Below are 22,500 nucleotides of genomic sequence, written 5' to 3'. Positions count from 1 at the left end.
GTCAGGAAGTCCAGGATCCAGTTGCAGAGGGAGGTGTTTAGTCCCAGAGTCCTTAGCTTAGTGATGAGCTTCGTGGGCACTATGGTGTTGAACACTGAGCTGTAGTCGATGAACAGCATTCTCACATAAGTGTTCCTTTTGTCCAGTAGAGATATGGCGGTGTGGAGTGCGATTGAGATTGTGTCATCTGTGGATCTGTTGGGGCGGTATGCGAATTGGCGTGGGTCTAGGGTGTCCGGGAGGATGCTGTTAATGTGAGCCATGACCAGCCTTTCAAAGCACTTCATGGCTACTGACGTGAGTGCCACAGGGCGGTAATCATTTAGGTAGGTTACCTTCGCTTCCTTGGGCACAAGGACTATGGTGATCTGCTTGAAACATGTAGGTATTACAGACTCGGCCAGGGAGAGGTTGAAAATGTCAGTGAAGACACTTGACAGTTAGTTCACACATGCTTTGAGTACACGTCCTGGTTATCCGTCTGGCCCAGCGGCTTTGTGAATATTGACCTGTTTAAAGGTTTTGTTCACATCGGCTACCGAGAGCGTTATCACACAGTCATCCAGAACAGCTGGTGCTCTCGTGCATGCTTCAGTGTTGCTTGCCTTAAAGCGAGCATAAAAGGCATTTAGCTCATCTGTTAGGCTTGCGTCACTGGGCAGCTCGCATCTGGGTTTCCCTTTGTAGTCCATAATAGTTTTCAAGCCCTGCCACATCCGACAAGCGCCAGAGCCGGTGTAGTAGGATTCAATCTTAATCCTGTATTGACGCTTTGCTTGTTTGATGGTCCGTCTGAGAGCATAGCGGGATTTGTTATAAGCATCCGGATTAGTCTCCCGCTCCTTAAAAGCGTCAGTTTTCACCTTGTGCATTTATCATAATTATGCGTTATCATAGTAGAATGTATAATGCAGTTTAAAACCATGGTATTTCCATGATCCACATCTATACCAGGGTATAAATGAGACCATACCATGGCATTATTTAGGCGCATGGCAGTACCATCATACTTCAAAGCTAAAACCATGGTATAAGTGAAAGTACGATAGTAGTACCATGGTACATTTTTGTAAGGGACAGTACCCAGCCAAGCAGTGTTGCAGCGCAAGGCAGAAATACTTTGCACAGTTTACAGTGTGCGTGTCACGACTTCTGCCAAAGTCGGTCCCTCTCCTTGTTCGGGCGGCGTTCGGCAGTCGACGTCACCGGTCTTCTAGCCATCGACGATCCACCTCTCATTTTCCATTTCTTTTGTCTTGTCTTCCTCCACACCTGGTTTCAATTCCATCATTACATGTTGTGTATTTAACCCTCTGTTCTCCCCATGTCCTTGTCCCGGAATTGCTTGTGCACGTTATGCTGGTGTGTAACGGGTTTTGTTTACTCATGAATTTATTGTTCTGTTTACAGTGGTTTTATTTATTAAACTGCGCCGTTGTAAATCTATTTTTGCTCTCCTGCGCCAGACTTCTCTGCCGCCATTACGCACCCCCTACAGAGCGTTTGGTTCAGGTCAGGGAGATACATATTCTCTAGAATATCATAGTAGGTAGCCATAGTCTACAGACAATGTAAATACCACAGCAACTCCCGGCACACAAAACCTCAGCTCCTGGCCGGCGGGCTCGCAGACAGGCTGGGAGAGATTAAAATGTGCCTTCTAATTGCCCTATTTACCCAACATTGGAATGATATTTCCATATTATACATTTCCATAACCTAAATAATTAATATACGATGCCTAGCCAAGCATATCATTGTTTGAAACCTGGACATTTTACCTATCTTACCTTGGGCTCCCGAGTGGCTTCAGCGTTCTATGGCACTGTATCTCAGTGCTAGAGTCGTCACTACAGACCCTGGTTCGATTCTAGGCTGTATCACAACTGACCGTGATTGGGAGTCCCATAGGGCAGCACACAATTGGCCCAGCATCGTCTGGGTTAGGGTTTGGCCGGGGTAGGCCGTCATTGTAAATAAGAATTTGTTCTTAACTGACTTGCCTAGTTAAATAAAGGTTCAATAAACAACTATCAAGTAATGAATAGTGTACAGCCAAAATCTGACCATAGAAATGTATATCCATCACTGTCACATTATAAAAACCGCTCTCATCAGATGCGTGTTTGAGAATGTTGTTCTCACATAATAGCATTTTGGAATATTCACACATATGGCCGAGACAAGTGAACACATTGTTGAGCTTGGAATGGGAATTATTCATATTTTATCAAGCATAATGTTGTGATCTGTTTTATCAGCCTCATCTTTGAGTTTAAACATTTTAGTACGGAATCATTTTTCTGGCCTATTGTCTTTGCAACTGTCCCAAAGTGTGTTTTGAACCGTCCCAGACATATTTTTTAACGGACTATAAAAATGTTAGAGCCCTGGTTGTAGGTGATACAGAATCTGATTCCACCAGCATGCACAGGGCGAAGGTAAATTGGCCAAAATGCACACACCTTGAGGTTAGTTAGCTAAGTTAGCAAACAGTAAAATTATTTGATTTCCCCCCACTGTAACTGTATGTTAGCCAGCAGTGCACAATATGGGTTTCGGTAGATAAACTAAAGTTAGCTAGGTGGCTTGCACGAAAAATAACTTATATAAATAGCTAGGCACCGTATTTGTCATCTGCCCTCTTGGTGCTGGCATCGGCTGTAGCTGAGCTACTAACGTTAGCTAAATCTAAACTCTTTGTTTCGAATCCTCATCGCTATATTCCGATTGAAACATGGATGTCACCATATAGCTAATAGACATTCCATCGTCTAAGTTGTGTTGATGAGAGGAATCACTTGAAGCCATTGCGTCTGGTCAGTTCTTTCAGTTGTGCCCAAAGGATTGTTGTTAGTGTCCACCTCCTTTTCAAAAAAGCCCGCCTTGGGGGACAGACGGGGGCCAGAGAACAAGGACCATCCAGAGTTGTAGTGTTTCAGAGACTGGGTAAAATGTGTCTGCTTGTATATTTAGCAATGAATCCAGTGATAGGAACATAATTGAAAGACGTCTAATGGCTTTATCGAACAAGGACAGCCATATCTACACCCGTAAAAAATGTATAATCCGATCAGTATAACATAGAGCCTTCACGAAATGCCACAAAGCAGAACTACATGTATTTTTAGACCCCACCCCCTCAGTGTTCAAGAAATGCTTCAGACATGATGTAAAAAAAAAAAAAAGCCCAGATCCCACCAGGTGAAATTCCCCTTTAAAAACTTCTCTAGGATAGGGGGCAGCATTTGGAATTTTGGATGAAAAGCATGCCCAAATTCAACTGCCTGCTACTCATCCCCAGAATATAAGATATGCATATTAGTATTAGATTTGGATAGAAAACACTCTGTTTCTAAAACTGTTTGAATCATGTCTGTGAGTATAACAGAACTTATGTAGCAGGCGAAACCCAGATGACAAACCATTCAGTTTGTTTTTTGAGGTCACCCTCTTTTCAATGGAATTTCATTGGGAATCCAGATTTATAAGGGACTTGCTTGCAGTTCCAACCGCTTCCACTGGATGTCACCAGTCTTTAGAAATTGGTTGAGGTTATTCCTTTGTGTAATGAAGAAGTACGGCCATCTTGAACGAGGGTCACTTCATGTGTACTGTTTGATAGAGGCTCATGACCAGAAAGCATGCTTCAGTTTGTTTTCTTCCTGTATTGAACACAGATCATCCCGTCTTCAATTTGATCGATTATTTACTTTAAAAAATACCTAAAGTTGTATTACAAAAGTAGTTTGAAATGTTTTGGCGAAGTTTACAGGTAACTTTTGAGATATTTTGTAGTCACAATGCGCAAGTTGGAACCAGTGTTTTTATTGGATCAAACGCGGCAAATAAATGGACATTTTGGATATATATGGACGGAATTAATCGAAACAAAAGGACCATTTGTGATGTTTATGGGACATATTGGAGTGCCAAAAGAAGAAGCTCGTCAAAGGTAAGGCATGATTTATATTTTTATTTCTGCGTTTTGTGTTGCGCCTGCAGGGTTGAAATGTTTTCTCTCTTTTGTTTACTATGGTGCTATCCTCAGATAATAGCATCGTTTGCTTTCGCCGAAAAGCCTTTTTGAAATCTGACACGTTGGCTGGATTCACAACACGTGTAGCTTTAATTTGGTATCTTACATGTGGGATTTCATGAAAGTTAGATTTTTATAGGAATTTATTTGAATTTGGCGCTCTGCATTTTCTATGGCTTTTGGCCAAGTGGGATGCTACCGTCCCACATATCCCAGAGAGGTTTTACGCGATCCTCTTACTCCCCAGCATGCATCCGATTCTATTCATCCCTCATCACGGGTGTTATCTGTCTTCAATCAAAACTTTGATCAAATGAATCAGACGTACACAGAAACTATGAGAGTAATACAGTATGTATATAGTTGTATTACGCATGGATTAGCATACAGATACCAGAATGAAACAAAGCACAATGTTATCGGTAGAGAGGGCTTATAAATTATAAATAAGAATTTGTTCTTAACTGTCTTGCCTACTTTAATAACAAAAAAATACTGTAATTATACATTCTATTCAGTTACATAATAAATACATAGCACACAACTCCACTAAAAAATCTCAATATATTAGTGCAATATACAGATAAAGTGCTTCACTCAAAAGGGAAAAGTATAACTGCTAACCAAAATACTAATAGGAAGTGATTTACAACAAAGCATTTGATTAAAAAAAGGGAAAGCACACAAGGAGCAAACAAAGATTACAAGCTACAACAATTGATCACACATGAAATAGCACATATCACATTTCCCTGAGATTTAATTCCCATTCAATTGTTATACTCCGTTATGCTATAATACATGTTGTTGATCGCTGCAATTGTTTTTAATGTTTTGTCCCCGTCTTTGCTCTTGTATTGTATGTTCACACTGCCCTCGCAAAAGAGGTTCATCACGGGTCTTTTTCTGGTTAAACAAAGGTTAACTCTATCAAATCCAATAAATACTCTCTATAATCTATACTATTTGGAACATTCTCCCTCAATACTACTATATCTAACTGTGCAACATCTAACGCAAAACTGCAGTATCCGACTCCTATTACTATTTTAGCTGCAACTGCTTGCCACTAAGGGACACCTCACACTGGGGTTTCTTGGCCTTGTTGCTGGATTGCTGCTGGATTCTCTATAGACAGAAATGTGTCAAAGTATTTGTCGTCTTTGAGCTCTATCTCCAGCATGTCAGGAATCTGTGAAGTTGGAGTCAGAAGGTACAGAAACACATCTTTAGTTATCCACCAACAGGAACGCCATTGATATGATATAACATGAAAACAAAGTGTTAGTTCCTTTTGTGCCCTCGAGATGTTTCCTCTTCATCGTCAGTAAGATTATGTTAATTTACCTGCATGCCATCGTCTGATTGTCTTTTCTCAGTCTTGGACTCCGTGTTCGCAAATGCCACGAAATGGATCAGAGTGTAAATTCTAAAGGAACAAAAAATAAAATAATAATCATGCAATAGCTATAAAATGGGTATGACTTCATGGGTTAATTTATCATAATATAAATAATATAAATATAAATTACTTTAAGAAAATAGTATTTTGAAAATGTGGTTTAGAATGGTGATCCTGCCTATAAATAAATACATCATTAATTTAAATAATCACCTGTGGTAGAACATGGCAAAGAACTGGATCAGCAGTAAGGATGCAAATCCCAAAAGGAACATCAGTCCTACTGGATCGATAAATAGATACTCCCTAGTCTGAGTCAGATTGAGATTGGATTTTGGGATTTTGATGGTGACTGAGGTTCCAATGGCCTGAAGAGTGAACGTTGCCACCAGCCACATGGCATTGCAGATGAAAAAGATAAAAGTCACCTGTATGAAGGGGAGATTAGTTTCAATTAAAGGGATATGAACAAGACAGGCAAGCATGCACAGACAGTGGATTTCTCCAACTAGTGATAGTTTAGTGCTATTGAAACAATCTTTTTAATACCAGAGACAGACAAAGTACTACACCTTCTACTTCATGCTAATATCATGTACATTGAAATGAAAAGACAGCATACAGCCATAGCCATAGCCGCAGGGAAGTAGGAGTGTTGCAGCACCCCCTGATAAATTGAAATAATTTAGCTAAAATAAAAAAATAACTTGTTTCAGGAAACAAGGCGTATGTTGCGCATCATTACTTCACAGGAAGTCATGTTGCGCAACATTACTAAAATGTGTTTTGTGGCAGAAATGCCGTCTGGAATATGAACTTTAATGTGCCTTAATAACAAACTTGTATGCATTTTGTAAATACTGAGAAAGTTGTTAAATTACGAGCCTAGTTGGTTTAGCCAAGGAAAAAGTCAGGAACCTTCCCGCTAGCCGTGATTGGCTGAGATAATGTATGGGCTGGACATGCCGAGAGATGAGTTCGGATTGGTCTGCCATGTAGCAAGATTCTGTCTATAACATGAGCTGCTCAGTATGTGTAGGTAATCCTTTCTAATCCACCTTTTTTGAAAAACATGAAGAACTGCAAAAGTATAGCTCTAATGCTTTCCACTTTCTGGAGGACTTAGTTTTGAGATCAGTGGAATGCCCAGTGGAAGCAGAGTATGAAAGCTAAGGAGACGAAGAAAATTATGGCGTTGGATTGCAAATATGCGGAGGGAGTAAAAAAGAGAACACACAGAAAGCTGTTGTATAAAACATCTGACTCCGGATTACATCTTCAAACCAAGGGCAACCATGGCATCTGTGACAGAGAGGGAGAAGCATTCATCCGAGTATATGGGTACGAGAGTCTAGCTAGTGACATTTTCAGATATTATACGTTTCTAATTTTGTCCGAAAATCATTTTCATTGCAAGTTAAAGCTTACGTTACCTGGCTGGCAGGGCTAGCTAATGTTAGATGTATGATCTGTGTAGTAATATTATTTGTATCTCAGAGCCATTTGCATTTCTAGTTATATAGCACAATGTTAGCTAGTTGGCTGACATTGAACCTAGTTGGTTGGCTCTAGCTACAGATTCATGCAGGGTAGTAACGTAGGGATGGTGCCAGGTTACCTACAGACGTGACGCTTGGCATTCAATCTTCGTTTAATCAAACCCGAGAATCTCTGAGAGTCCTTTAGGTGCCTTTTGGCAAACTCCCAGTGGGCTGTCATTTGCTTCCGTCTGGCAACTCTACCATAAAGACCTAATTGGTGGAGTGCTACAGAGATGGTTGTCTTTCTGGAAGGTTCTCCCATCTCCACAGAGGAACTTTAGAGCTCTGTCAGAGTGACCATCGGGTTCTTGGTCACTTCCCTGACCAAGGCCCTTCTCCAACAATTGCTCAGTTTCGCCAGGCAGCCAGCTCTAGGAAGAGTCTTGGTGGTTCTTAACTTCATCCATTTAAGAAAAATGGAGGCCACTGTGTTCTTGGGGACCTTCAATGCTGCAGACATTTTTTTGGTACCCTTCCCCAGATCTGTGCCTCGACACAATCCTGTCTCTGAGCTCTACGGACAATTCCTCAACTTTGGGACCTTATATAGACAGATGTGTGCTTTTCCAAATCATGTCCAATTTATTGAATTTACCACAGGTGGACTCCAATCAAGTGGTAGAAACATCTCAAGGATGATCAATGGAAAACAGGATGCACCTGAGCTCAATTTCGAGTCTCATAGCAAAGGGTCTGAATAATTATTAATAAGGTATTTCCAATTTTTATTTGTAATACATTTTTATGTATATTGCTATTAATATTGTACAATCTGTGTGTCACTTTATTGGCCTGGGCTACTGTTTGCAATCTAGACCCAGTTTCCCAAAAGCATCTTGCTGTCAGTTTGACACTGTCAGAGTAGCCACTCATTTCTGCCATTTGTGTGGTATTAAAAAAGATAATGCTAATATCTTATTTCATGTAAATGTTGAAATGCGTTTATAAAAAGGTCAATTTCTTCCCAGACCCTGCAACAACAACAAAAAAGCCCAGACAGCTGTATGTGGAAATCCTAAAAACGCATCTTCTAAACTGTATGCCGTAACACAAATGTGATTTATAGATGCATGCAATGCTTTATCATAAAGGGGATTCCCCCCCCCAGCACCGCCCACTCAAAACAGGAGCTATGCATACAGCATACCTTGTTTCTCAGTTCCTTTAGGTCATTTGTGATTTTCTTCTGTTTTTCTTTATCCTCAGCCAGAGGTTCCAAATAGAGCTTCTGGAGCTCTCTCCAAAAGTCCTCCTCTTCCTGAAGCACACCAAGAGACACTTATTAAATAGTCAAGTCAGATATCTTCAGTGTATAGTGAAACATATGTGATTCTGGATATAGTGACATACCAACAATGTGAAGCGGTTAGACAACTTTACATGTATCTTGTAACTTTTATGTCATTCATAATATTATGTTGGTAACAGAATAGGAAATCTACCTTCACAAGAAAATCTTCATTTAGAGGGAAGTCATAGGACTTCTTCTGCAGTTGTGTTACAAAGTCTGTAGATACAAAGAATCAAATCTTAATTATTTTATTAGTCACATGAATACAACTGGTGTAAACTTTACAGAGAAATGCTTGGTTATGAACCTTTCCCAGCGATGCAGTTAAAAAAAATATATTAAATAAAATAGTAACTTCCACAAGAAAAACAAAATACACTAAAATGGAGCTATATACAGGGAGTATCAGTACCAGTACAATGAAGAGGGGACATAGTTGGCACAGTGTGCAGAGTAAAGGTTACTAGGTGAAGTCTAAATGTGTGTGTTACTTTCTCACGTTTGTAAGATAATATCATAATGTCTTCATCTTTAAAGTCACACAGTGGAAAGATTGTAATAGATCTATTAAAAAAATATACTCACTTTGTTCAGTAGACTGATGAGAACAGAATTCCACATTCCTAGTTTGAAAGAAATCAAACATTATTTGGTGTGCATTCCACACTGCTTTCTCAATACACACATCAAAATAGGAGAAAATGAAGAATACACACTGTAAGAGAAAGATTTAAAGATGTTAGATGAAAATATATTGTGTATGGAAATAATGAATCACTCCCGAAACAGAGCCTTGTGGAATGCCACATATAGCCTTGGAGTATAAGACTTATCATTGAATTGATACCTATCAATTATTTTACTTAGAACGTAGTACAGTATATTGGAGTTATGCTTCTAAAAAAAATACAGATCCAAATACTATGCTTACGGTTTATACAGAAGTGGTGAAATCATGTAAACACTCCAGACACTCAAAATGTAAATACCTGTTATTGTCCTGAGAGGTCAGATTAGGGTTCACCTTTGGCTCATTAGCCAACACAACTGTTTCTGGCAACTGACCATTCTGGTCTGCCACTTTTCCACTGTCCCAGCAGAGAAACTTGCAGCACTTGGCCTGTAGGATGCGCTGTGTGATGGCCTTGGCTGGTGGTGGAGCAGCGACATGGACACCTGTCTCCCGAGTGCCCCAGGACACATTGTTCATGTTGACCATGGAGTAGATGGTCAGCAGGAGGTAGCCACTGGGGATAGAGATGAAGTACAGGAGGCCGTAGACGACCAGATGGAACTCCTTGGGGTGGAGCGCTGCTGTGATGATGTTCATCAGCACCAGGCCTATGATAAACAGGCCGCTAGGAGTCCAAATGGTTTGCTGCTCAACCATAGCACCTGAGATGAACAGAGATAGTTAACGTAATGACAAAGAATTGACGTTTTGTATTTAATGAATGTCCCAGTTTGATATTGCCCATTGCTTTGAACGGTCAGTCCGTAACGCTGAGGTTGGTATTCTTGAGGTTCTACTTTATGTTGATTGAGATGAAGTCCTAGTCTAGTGTCATCATTTACCTATGATGGACAAAGCGGTTCCTATCATGAGGAAAGCGTACAAGACACTCATGACGGCTGCTATGGCGATCTGTGTGTCCGATTTCAGCTTGAAGCACAGCAACAGGTACACCACAGGGGGCACTGTTGCAAGGACCAAAGCAACGTTGGGATCGATGTCTAGTATGAACGACAAGCTTCCTAAAAAAAAGAGAAAGGACCAGAACTATTATGAACGATATTCCTCTTCCTTCAGTTTACAAAATGTTTGTATCCTGTTACATTCCAACAACAAACTACCCCAAAGCTAGAGCTGTATGAGGCCCTTGACAGGCAGGTTGCCGTGGATACCTGAGATCATTAGGCAGATTGTGGCCGGGCCTAGGATGGAGGCGGCCATGCTGAGAATCTGGTAGAGGATGAAGGGTTTGGAGATGGAGCTGTTCCTCTGGGAGGTCAGAGACCCTGAGCCCAGCAGATCGATGGTGTTGGCCATGGTGGAGGGCCCCCAGCGCCGACGCTGGTTATAGAACTCCTTGAAGTCCTGGGGGGCGTTGGTGTAGGCGTCGGACGCAGCGTTGTACTCCACCCTCCAGCCCTGCTGCAGCAGGAGAGTGCACAGCCAGCGGTCTTCACCTGTAACAGAGCAGAGGGAGGTACTGTAGACGAGAGTACTACACAGACAAGTAGCTCTGTTCTTCAAGTGACTGTTGTCCAGGAATAAAGATTTACCTTGATCGTACTGTACGTAGTGGCTAGCCTCCGTGGCCTTAGTGGTGTATCTCTTCATGACGTTGTCGTCCATGAGGGCTGTGCCCCTGAACAGACTGAAGCAGCCGGGGCTGCAGAGCACGCTACCAAACACGTGCTCTGCAGTCTTCTGAAGCCAGTGGCCCACCGCATACTCAAACTTCTGATACCATACCATAGGACCTGGGGCAATATAACAGAATGATCCGACGTGGGATAGCACACCATAGGATATATTCTTGCCTTTTATGTCTAGTGTTATATTGTAAAAAGTGTTATGAATGTACTTTAAACACATTTTATTCCATTCGACCATAGAACCTGAGTAGATATCTGTATAATAGGGGCCATAAATGATGTATATTATACCCTAACTGTACATATAGTGTTCACATACAATATTGATTTAGGCCCGGGTAAATATAATGAAAAAAGCAGGTGCCATTGCACTCAAACTTAAACTTAAATAGTATTGTTTGGTGAGTACGTCCAATAAACAATTTAACCAAAAAGATGATCCGGGTACATTGTTCAGTTGTGGCTGTCTATCAGATATGACATCTCCCGAACAATCATTTGATTCCTATTACGATTCACACGAAAGCTTTAACTACCTGTGCCTGTCGGGTGAATCCTCCCACATGCTGCACCCACACGTGGATAAAGTTTCAGCCGATCTATTAGGAGCATTACAGCATAGGGCTGGAAGTCGGTGTCCCCATCCAAAGCCAGGAGATAGGTATTGTCCTTCTCTTTCTAACAAAATACAAGAGTATCAGTCCCATTTCCTACGTAATATACAGTAGAACAATAATAGAACAACAATTTATCCAAGTCAGGATGCTAGAATTCTAATAAATAATAGTTTGTGCTGTTTACCATCATCTTTTCCCTCAGCTCGCTCTCATCTCCACCATGCTCAAACTTCTTGAAATACTTCCTGGTGAGTCGCCAGCCGAGAATGTAGTACAAGTACATAATCTGTAACAGTGAGTGAACTAATCAAGTCTGTGGTTTCATGTCTAATTCAACTTCATCATCCGACTTTAATTCAGGTATATCACTTTCAATGGAATTGTAGCTTTGTGATTGTACAATCACAATTAAAATAGTGTTAGACCTTTCAGAGACACTGTATATTGACAGCGTTATCTCACCTGAGACCATCTCTTCTTGTGGCGGATCAGTAGCTTGTCCTTAAAGTGCACCATCAGCAGGTTGCCATTAGGGAGGATGTACTCCAGTCGACCTCCGTAAGGGGTGTGCAGGATCCTCTGGCATGGAAGGGGTGAGCTCTCTCTGAAGATGCATGAATCCTTCTCATTGAAGATACTGAGGTTCAAAGGATGAAATGAGGGAAAGTTTATGTACATGATTATTCTCACCCGTACTGTTAAATCTGCAGTGTACACCGGGTTAGCAGTGCTGGGATTGAGTTACATTAGCACACTGAGCACCCCAGCAGTGGGGACCAAACTCGCTGCTTTGACACATGCTGGTATTTTTCACTACACCAAATGCGCTTTGGCCTCAATCCAGCACCTGTCTGCTGTCAGAGGAGATGTCAACTGTGTGCGTCTCATTAGGTTTTTATGCTTACTTTAGGCTCAACTTTTGACCCTTTTAAACATGTTTTTCCCTACTGTCTGTGTTTGTTTTCTACTTGGACAAAAATGACATTCCTGATTGCGTAAGAGTTATTAAAATTTTTAGTTTGGCCATTATTCCAGTTCTCCTGATTTATGTATTTATTTTTATCAGGCACACACTTTAACAAACAATGACATCGATGGCGTTTTGTTACAAATGGTGGAGAATGTGGGTAGAGCATCCCCTGGTGGTTTTCAGAGGAATATGTGGTTAATTAAAAAAAAAACGTATTCCTGATAAATGTCTTGTTTTTTTCTAGTACATCTATATTATAATATCATACGTATTGTGTATTCATTTCTTTACAGATGAAATATTACATCGAGTATATATGCAGTTAATTTTGTGCGCATTGCATCATCATTTGTGAACATTTGTTACACTGCTTACTTGTAAACCTCTCGGATAACCTCCACCAGGTCCTCTGCGTATTCGTTCACATGCCGGCCTTTACTACCTTTCACGTCTTTAAAAGCATCATCAAAGTAAATGTGAGACTCGAAGCTCACATCATTGTTGGTGTCTTTCCTTGGCCTGTATTTGTCCAGTCTGGTAAAGAAACAAATTTTAAAAAACACATCATTTGCATTTAAAAGCTGCTAACTCTGCCAATTGTGTCGTTCTCAACATGTAAAAACGTCAGACTGTACCTGAACATTGAGATGATCATTTTCATCATTTCGTCATAGCTCTCATGCCACATTGTTGCACACAGGTACACTGTGATTGGGTCAGTTTGCCTGTGGCTGGAGGAAACGTAATTTGACACTTTCTCTCATGCACATGCATACAAAACTCTACCCACCCTCCACAGAATTTGCAATAATCTTACATTGTTTTCTTCCTCTGAATCTCAAAACGCGTGTTGAGCAGCATGGACTGTTCCAGAAAGGGCCCCTCGTACATCCTCCGCACAAACAGATTCTGTGTCCTCTCGATGCGCTGAAGCTGGAGGAACCAGATGTGCATTGTGCACAGCATCCAACCCAACCACCAGCAGAGTGCAGAGCCTCCCAAGAGGCCCATTTCTGTTAGGTCGGTCATGTGCTGGGGACAGAGGGTATGGGTGATGTCCCTGACTAGCCTCTCAAACCAGAAAGTATCGCCGCTTAGGCCCCTGCCATATGTGATATCATTGCAGTACTCTGTGATGGTGTAGTTAGCACCTCTGGAGTCACTTGAATTCTGGAAGAAGATAATGACAGGAGCGACGAACGCTGCCAGAACACCTAACGAGGCCAGGTACATGGGTAACAGGAAGCTTCGCCGCATGGCGTGCATTTTGCAAGCCACCACCACGAACCAATGGCACAGAGCGGAGGACACTATCTGGACGGCCACCAAGATCAGGATCACCAACTTCACATCTCCTGGAACTGATGTCACCGACGACCAGACTCTGCCAGACAGAGGGATGTATGCCCCGACCACGGCTGCAGTGACCATAATCCGGACCAGACTAGAGAGGATGCTCACCACATTCCTGCACCTCGCTATGTCTTCAGATATACTGTTCAGGAAGGAGCTTTTGAAGAGGGTGCTGTAGTTCTCCCACCAGTTCAGCGAGACAAAGATGGTCCCCATTATTGCCAATCCGATCCAGACGTTCATCCCCCTATCTTCTTTCAGCAGGTAACTGAGGATGAAGAGCACGTAGCCTGACAGTATGAGGACTAATGAGATGAGTGGGGGCACTATGAATCGCTTCCTCTCCCTCGCAATGCACTGAGCGCCCACCTGGAAGATGGAGGACAGGATGCTGATGCTGTTCAGCATCGTCACATTGGTCACAATGCCGAAGAATGGCATGGCAACAATAGTGAGAACCGCTGTCCCCAGCGACACCAGGAATTCGACACACAGCACCTGGAAAATTGTACATTATCAGAATTACAATAGTATCATTAAATGCAAGCAAATGTAATGCTAAAGGATGAAAAATATTCTGAGGGAAACTAACATAATATAACCCATACTGTTCCTCAAAAACAAAAAAGGAAATACAACGATCTGGGTTTAACCCCAAAGGTCGATGTCCACGCCCGCGGAAATCTAATTAGCATAGTAAAACAATTCCCATAAAAATCTGTCAGTTTAAACTAGAGATACAGTTCTGTTTTTTTGCATTGGATCTCAATCCACCGATTGTCACGACTTCTACTGAAGTTGGCTCCTCTCTTAAATTTTTTTTTTAAATACAATGAATTGTAATTTTAAGCCGAAACTTGACGACAGTGTTTTCACAAATTGTCAGTATTTTAACAGACAAATGTAATCATTAAGCCATTTACAAAAGCACACGGACAAACAAAACGTCTCTCAAGGTAAGAAAATGATTAAGATAGCGGTAAAAACCCAGCACACTATCCCTTTAGCTTTAAAAGGGAAACATTTTCCTACGCTCCCCTGCAGCATCTAATCTTCATTCCCAAACTAAAGGACGTGAACCTGGCTCAATCTACTGGCACTGCTCACCAAGACAAAACAAGTTAACAGATCTGTCCCTGATACGTCATCTAGGGGAACAATAATACATCCTGAAAATGTTGAACATCTGGTGCTTACCCACACAATCGTCTTCCTTGATGGTTTCTCTGAGTCTTTGAAGAATATTTTCCACACGCTTTTGACGAGGAGCAAGACACTTGGCGCAATCACTGTACAGCTGACACTGAGGAGGGCGCATGGCTTTTGGTCAACTGGGACTGTATAGGTGGCATTACTTGACAGTGTTATCAGGAGCAGAAAGGATCCCTGCAAAAAAAGAATAGAGATATGAAATTGGGATAGTATTGGTAAGTCTTCAAGACTTGATATTTACGAGTCAAAATAGTTGTTAAAAAACATGTACAAAGATAATAAATACACAGTTTTGTAATCTGACAAGATTGCGTGAAGCAGGGCTCCAATGCAAAAGAGACATGGTCTCAATGGGGACTTCCCTGTGGAAAATAAAGGTTCAATAAAAATAGGTGGATAGATTGCAGTGTGTGGTGTGTAGACATAGATCTGTGAGACCGCTTTATAAGCCAGTTTATAGCCAGTTATTATTTAGTTAATACGTCATTTATGAATAATTTACAAAAAGGTATGCTTTAGCACTGTGCTGCCATCCTGTTAGAAGGTAACAGATTATTTTATTACAAGGGTTCAATTGGATTTTCATTGTGTGCAATGGTGTTATTTGCCCCCTAGTGGATGTTTCTGGTACTTAGAAAGACTACGCAAACAGAAAGTAGAGAATTTGTTCTGCACGCATAGAAGCAGCTACAAACAACGCTACGGTGCAGGTCTTTCAATGTAGTTATTTCTTGTCACGCTTCAGCCTTGGAAAATATTTGTTTGTAAGTTCAATTCAAGCATTTAGCTAATGGTTATAATCTTGTTATTGATAGAGTTGCTTACATGTCAATGTTGGTTGCATTTACTCACAAATTGCAATGCTTTTCATGTATGTCGTTAGCTGTATTACTTTGCTCGTGCGTCATGCAAACGAATTGTAAAATATACAATACTGTAGTTTGTTACTGTTCCTAGTGTAATATGCTTTGTTATTCTACATAAATGGTTGTACATTATTAGAGTAATGAAAGGAGCTAATTACCATATGAGTAACAATTAGCTATATGGTTTGGCATCATGCCAGATGCATGGTACCTTAGCGCGTGCTTTGTATTTATGCAACTTCAAATGTATAATGTACAGCTACTGTCGGTGTGAATTGAATACTAAAGTATATTCTTTTCTGTATTTTGCAGTTTCACAACATAAACGTTTTCAATATATTCATTCAAGAAAAGTCACGCCTTGGGAGTTTTATTGAAGACTTAGTTGTTAGCTATCTGTCTAGTTTTGCATGGGAACGCAACTCAAGGGCAGAATAGTGAAAAAACATCATCACAGCGGGCTCAAGCACAAGAATAACTACACACGGTGGTTATGTTTCTACGTTCATCAGCCAACAAAGCCTCTTATCCTAGGGAAGACCAGCAGTCTACGATGCAACAACCAGAGCCAGGTGTTCAACAGAGAGAGATGGAAGAGCCTCTTCAGCACATTGGGACCAAGTCTCAATCTACAAGATCAAGGTCATCAAAACAGTCAAGCAGATCCTCAACGGCGAGTTTTGCAGCCGTCAAAGCACGCGCCAAGGCAGACGCAGCGCGTGCACAAGTTTCCTATGCTGAGAAGGAAGCTTCTGTGATGAAGCAAAAAGCTGAACTCGAGGCAACTTTATATGTTCTCCAAGTTGAGAGAGCAGCTGCTGCTGCGTTGGCTGAAGCTGCAGCCTTTGAAGAAGCTGTAGAATCAGAACGCAGAGAGCTTCGCAAAGAACTAGACACAGGGACACAGCCCTTAAGTCCAGTCCAACGTACATGTGAGTGTGCAACAACATGCTAGGCCCTACTTTGCTGAACTTCCATTTGAAGTGGAGAAACAAGAGCTTAGTGTTGACCCAGCTACATGCCACAATCTAGAAAGTAGCAAACAACGGAGCATAAGCAGAGACTCTCCGTTCAAAAGAAAGGAACAGCAGCATGGTGGAAATGGAAAACAAGCCCACTTCCAGTCACACACACAAAACTTCCCTGAGTCACAAGTGGCACCAGACCTCATCAAGTACCTCCTACGCCGTGAGATGGTGAGTTCCGGACTCCTGAAGTTTGATGATCGTCCTGAAAATTATTGGGCATGGAAAGCATCCTTTCTCAATGCGACCAGAGACTTGAATTTATCAGCCGGGGAAGAGTTAGATCTAATTACCAAGTGGCTAGGGGCAGAGTCGTCTGAGCAAGCAAACAGAATTAGATCTGTCCATATTTTCAACGCAACAGCAGGACTTAACATGGTCTGGCAACGACTAGAAGAGTGCTATGGTACACCCGAAGTGATCGAGAATGCACTGTTGAAGAAAATTGAGGATTTTCCAAAACTGGCTAACAAAGACAATCACAAACTAAGAGAACTAGGTGACATTCTTCTCGAACTGGAGTGTGCTAAAGTAGAAGGGTACCTTCCAGGCCTCGCTTATCTGGACACATCTCGGGGGGTAAACCCTATTGTAGAGAAACTTCCATTCAGTTTACAAGAAAAATGGATAGCACAGGGATCCAAATATAAGGAGGACTATCGGGTAGCATTCCCACCATTCTCGTTCTTCTCGAGATTCATCAGGAATCAGGCGAAAATTAGAAATGACCCCAGCTTCACCCTCTACACCTCAACTAACCAGGTGCCCATGAAAAGTGAGAAACCTGCCAGGTACAGCAGCAAGACACCTGTGACTGTATACAAGACAGATGTGTCATCTGAGGCCTCAGACCACCAAACCAAACCCAGTAAGACAAAGGTTGAAAACCCTGACCATCACTGTCCAATACATAACAAGCCTCATCCTCTTAAAAAGTGTCGTGGGTTTAGATACAAAACTCTAGATGAGCGCAAATCATATCTCAAAGACAATGGCATTTGTTTCCGATGTTGTGGGTCAACTCAGCACAGAGCTAAAGACTGTAAGGTTTCAATCAAGTGCTCTGAGTGCGACAGCGACAGGCATCTTGCTGCTCTGCATCCAGGCCCAGCCCCTTCATATACAGACACCGCTACAGCAGAGAAAGAGCATGGTGGGGAGCAAGGTGACGATGCTCTTCTATCTGTCACCTCAAAGTGTACAGAGATCTGTGGTGAGGCAGTCAATCCAAGATCATGTTCAAAAATATGCCTAGTCAAAGCTTATCCGGCTGGGAAAAGAGAGAAAGCTGTCAAAATGTATGTAGTGCTTGATGAACAGAGTAACAAATCTCTGGCCAAGACAGAGTTTTTCAGTCTCTTCAACATCAATGACAACTCTGCTCCATACACCATGAAGACGTGTTCTGGGGTAACAGAGACTTCGGGCAGGAGAGCCGTCAACTTCATGGTGGAGTCTATAGATGGACACATGCAGCTCACTCTCCCTACTCTGATTGAGTGTGATATGATGCCAGACGATAGGATGGAGATTCCCTCCCCCGACATTGCGTATCATCATCCCCATCTGCAACCAGTTATGGACAAAATTCCAGCAGTGGACCCAGACGCTCCCATCCTCCTGCTCTTAGGACGAGACATCTTAAGGGTACACAAGGTACGAGAGCAAATCAATGGGCCCCACGACACTCCTTATGCACAGCGACTCGACCTCGGGTGGGTCATCGTGGGTGAGGTCTGTCTGGGAACGGCTCACCGACCAGCCAATGTTAACGTGTTCAGGACAAACATACTTCAAAATGGTCGCACATCCTATCTGAGCCCTTGCCCTGACATCATCCAGGTAAAAGAGAACTACAACAGCGTAGCTCAGAAACACATCTCTCCCTCTACAGTGCACTCGAGAGATCCAATCACAACTGTGAACACAGACAGCCTGGGATGTTCCGTGTTCGACAAAACACAAGACGATGATAAACCAGCACCATCAGTGGAGGACAAAGCCTTCTTGGACATTATGGACAAACAGGTTTTCCAGGATGATGGAAACAACTGGGTGGCTCCACTACCCTTTCGCCCCACTAGACGTCGCCTCCCTAATAACAGGGAGCAGGCCATGAACCGTCTCACATCACTTCGCAGGACTTTAGACAAAAAGCCTGACATGAAGCGTCATTTTATTGACTTCATGCAAAATATGCTGGATAACGACCAAGCCGAACCTTCACAGCCACTAGAGGGAGACAAAGAACGTTGGTATCTGCCCATATTTGGTGTTTACCATCCACAAAAGCCTGAACAAATAAGAGTAGTATTTGACTCCAGTGCTAAGTGTCAAGGCGTGTCACTTAACGATGTTCTGCTCAGTGGTCCAGACTTAAACAACACACTCTTGGGTGTCCTAATGGGTTTCCGCAAGGATTGCATTGCACTAACAGCAGATGTGCAACAAATGTTTTACTGTTTTGGTGTACGTGAGGATCACAGAGATTACTTAAGGTTTCTCTGGTATGAAGACAACAACCCAGATAGAAACATAACCGAGTACAGGATGAAAGTGCATGTATTTGGGAACAGCCCTTCACCAGCCGTAGCCATCTACTGCATGAGACGAGCAGCGCTACAGGGTGAGAAGGAACACGGGTCAGAACCCAAGCAATATGTAGTGAGGAACTTCTACGTCGATGATGGTCTGACATCAGTAGCTACTACAGAAGAAGCTATCAACATTCTAAGAAAAACACAAGCAATGTTGGCGGAGTCCAACATGAAACTACACAAGATTGCATCCAATAGCAAAACAGTTATGGAAGCCTTCCCTATGGAGGACCGTGCGAAAGACTTAAAAGATCTGGACCTAGGAGTGGATCCTCTTCCCTTTCAACGGAGTCTGGGACTTTCCTGGAACCTGGAAACAGACAGCTTCTCATTCCAGGTGTCCCACAATGAGAAGCCTTTTACGCGGAGAGGCATCCTGTCCACAGTGAATAGTCTTTATGACCCCCTTGGGTTCGTGGCTCCAATAACAATGCAAGGTAAAGCCTTAATCAGAGAACTCTCTTCTGATCAGAGTGAGTGGGATGCCCCTCTTCCCACAGAAAAAGAAGAGAAATGGAAACAGTAGAAGCAAGTCCAGTGTCTCGCTGACACCTTTTGGAAAAGGTGGAGACAGGAGTACCTGACAACGCTGCAGAGACGCAGAAAATGGACAGCAGAAAAGCGAAATGTAAAAGTGGGAGATGTTGTCTTATTGAAAGACAGTCAGGCACACAGAAATGACTGGCCAGTCGGGCTTGTGGTAAAAACCTTTCCCAGTAGTGACAAAAAGGTTAGGAAAGTAGAACTAAAAATTGTCAAGCAAGGAGCTGCTAAGGTGTTTCTGAGACCAATCTCAGAGATTGTTGTTCTTCTTTCTGAAGCATCCTAGAGACAAAAGATAAAAATAGAAAGGGCATTATTTGTTTCTTGATATGTTTTATTTCATAGTGGCACAATTTCATTATACCAGGCGGGGAGTGTGCTGCCATCCTGTTAGAAGGTAACAGATTATTTTATTACAAGGGTTCAATTGGATTTTCATTGTGTGCAATGGTGTTATTTGCCCCCTAGTGGATGTTTCTGGTACTTAGAAAGACTACGCAAACAGAAAGTAGAGAATTTGTTCTGCACGCATAGAAGCAGCTACAAACAACGCTACGGTGCAGGTCTTTCAATGTAGTTATTTCTTGTCACGCTTCAGCCTTGGAAAATATTTGTTTGTAAGTTCAATTCAAGCATTTAGCTAATGGTTATAATCTTGTTATTGATAGAGTTGCTTACATGTCAATGTTGGTTGCATTTACTCACAAATTGCAATGCTTTTCATGTATGTCGTTAGCTGTATTACTTTGCTCGTGCGTCATGCAAACGAATTGTAAAATATACAATACTGTAGTTTGTTACTGTTCCTAGTGTAATATGCTTTGTTATTCTACATAAATGGTTGTACATTATTAGAGTAATGAAAGGAGCTAATTACCATATGAGTAACAATTAGCTATATGGTTTGGCATCATGCCAGATGCATGGTACCTTAGCGCGTGCTTTGTATTTATGCAACTTCAAATGTATAATGTACAGCTACTGTCGGTGTGAATTGAATACTAAAGTATATTCTTTTCTGTATTTTGCAGTTTCACAACATAAACGTTTTCAATATATTCATTCAAGAAAAGTCACGCCTTGGGAGTTTTATTGAAGACTTAGTTGTTAGCTATCTGTCTAGTTTTGCATGGGAACGCAACTCAAGGGCAGAATAAGCATATAAAGCTCACTCTTGACAAACACCCCAAATGACAATTCCATCATCAGCAGGCCAAGCGTTTTAATCATCTAGGCTGGCTGTCTGTAGAGATAAGGGATGTATTAATCCCAACTTGGTATGGTACCCAACTATTCCTGACTCAGCGCCCAGGTACCTATCCAATTACTTTTATTAGAGATGTGCAACAATTCAACACCAGAGCTAGAGACTGGATGGTGACTGGTAAAAACAAATGTTTTTATATACCAGTGCTTTTGAGTGGCACAAACTACCACAGCAACTTAAAGCTTTTCTGACCATAACTTTTTTTATGTCAAAAGCTGGCTATGATTGAACAATAGAACCATATTCATATCTGTATCTATGTAATGTATCTACTTAAAGTATGTATGTAATACATTTTGCAACAAGCACTGTGCTATCGCTGTCATGTTTTTAAAATGCACGTTCTGTGTGTATATGGATTTTTATCACTGGCAAATAAAATCAATCAATCAATTGACGTGTTTATGAGTTACAGTGTAACTGTTTTCAATGATATATGAGCTACATATTATGCAATAATGAACTGTTCTAACTGCTTCTAAATCCTTTGCAATCCTCTTAAAGGCTCCTTAAATGTAAGGGTTTACCAATAGTTTTGTAGTTGCAAACAGATATCCTTCCAATAAACCAAAACATCTTACCTTACTAAATATGGCAAGAGCAAATACAAGAAGGGCAACAATGAAGAAGGAAAGCCATTGCAGAAGTTTCACTAGTTTTCGGGATGTCTGTTCATCCTGGATGACAGGGACATCTTTTCCCACATCCCAAGATCTCCTAGAAGGCAGAGAGAAAAGTGAAGGTTGAAAATTAACTGTGGTGATGGAATAATTATTTAACTCAAAATTAACCCTACTCAAACTTGATACTTTCTTAAAATCACAAATTACATTTAGATAGAGCATCAATTTAGCAGAGTAAAACAATTGATACTATGGTGAATTACCTGAGAACATGCTCTTCATCCATGTTAATCTCATCCATATTTGTGCTGTTTGTATGCATGCATACATTAGAACCCACCAGGCTTATATTTATAGTGCAGTCTGGGTGTGGGTAGAAATGTGCATGTCATCAGGGTGAAGGTAGTTTCAGCTGAACTTTTCCAACTTCCTTATTGAGGGGATGAGTGTTAGGTAAGGTTAGGACATGAGTCAGGTGCATGGGTTTAAGCGGTAGAGTGTGGGGAGGGTTTAGTGGTAGGGTTAGCCACCATTTAAAACAAAAGGGATGATGGCCACCATTTAAAACAAAAGGGATGATGGCCACCATTTAAAACAAAAGGGATGATGGCCACCATTTAAAACAAAAGAGATGATGGCCACCATTTAAAACAAAAGGGATGATGGCCACCATTTAAAACAAAAGGGATGATGGCCACCATTTAAAACAAAAGGGATAATGGCCACCATTTAAAACAAAAGGGATGATGGCCACCATTTAAAACAAAAGGGA

General features: G+C 41.6%; 2 protein-coding genes across 2 annotated transcripts; one reads left to right on the top strand and one right to left on the bottom strand.

Moving 5' to 3' along the window:
- Nucleotides 1–5,120: 5,120 nt before the first annotated feature.
- Nucleotides 5,121–22,029, bottom strand: LOC139391954 (chitin synthase chs-2-like). Its single transcript, XM_071139562.1, has 18 exons — nucleotides 21,992–22,029; nucleotides 21,687–21,822; nucleotides 14,793–14,981; nucleotides 13,060–14,093; nucleotides 12,878–12,973; nucleotides 12,618–12,776; nucleotides 11,735–11,909; nucleotides 11,457–11,558; nucleotides 11,192–11,333; nucleotides 10,560–10,760; nucleotides 10,179–10,463; nucleotides 9,849–10,028; nucleotides 9,339–9,668; nucleotides 8,425–8,489; nucleotides 8,130–8,240; nucleotides 5,655–5,869; nucleotides 5,387–5,468; nucleotides 5,121–5,231 (listed from the first exon to the last, which is right to left on the bottom strand). Exons 1-18 carry the CDS (start codon nucleotides 22,027–22,029, stop codon nucleotides 5,121–5,123), a joined length of 3,651 nt encoding a protein of 1,216 aa, XP_070995663.1.
- On the top strand, nucleotides 15,464–20,910 carry LOC139392362 (uncharacterized). Its single transcript, XM_071140295.1, has 2 exons — nucleotides 15,464–15,571; nucleotides 15,986–20,910. The coding sequence occupies exon 2, from the start codon at nucleotides 16,867–16,869 to the stop codon at nucleotides 19,819–19,821; it is 2,955 nt and encodes a 984-aa protein (XP_070996396.1). The 5' UTR covers nucleotides 15,464–15,571; nucleotides 15,986–16,866; the 3' UTR covers nucleotides 19,822–20,910.
- Nucleotides 22,030–22,500: the final 471 nt, after the last annotated feature.

The sequence above is a fragment of the Oncorhynchus clarkii genome, chromosome 32 (assembly GCF_045791955.1).
Source record: "Oncorhynchus clarkii lewisi isolate Uvic-CL-2024 chromosome 32, UVic_Ocla_1.0, whole genome shotgun sequence".
Classification (NCBI taxonomy): Eukaryota; Metazoa; Chordata; class Actinopteri; order Salmoniformes; family Salmonidae; genus Oncorhynchus; species Oncorhynchus clarkii.
Note: the sequence above shows the minus strand (reverse complement) of the source record. Positions and strands in the feature narration are given on the sequence as shown.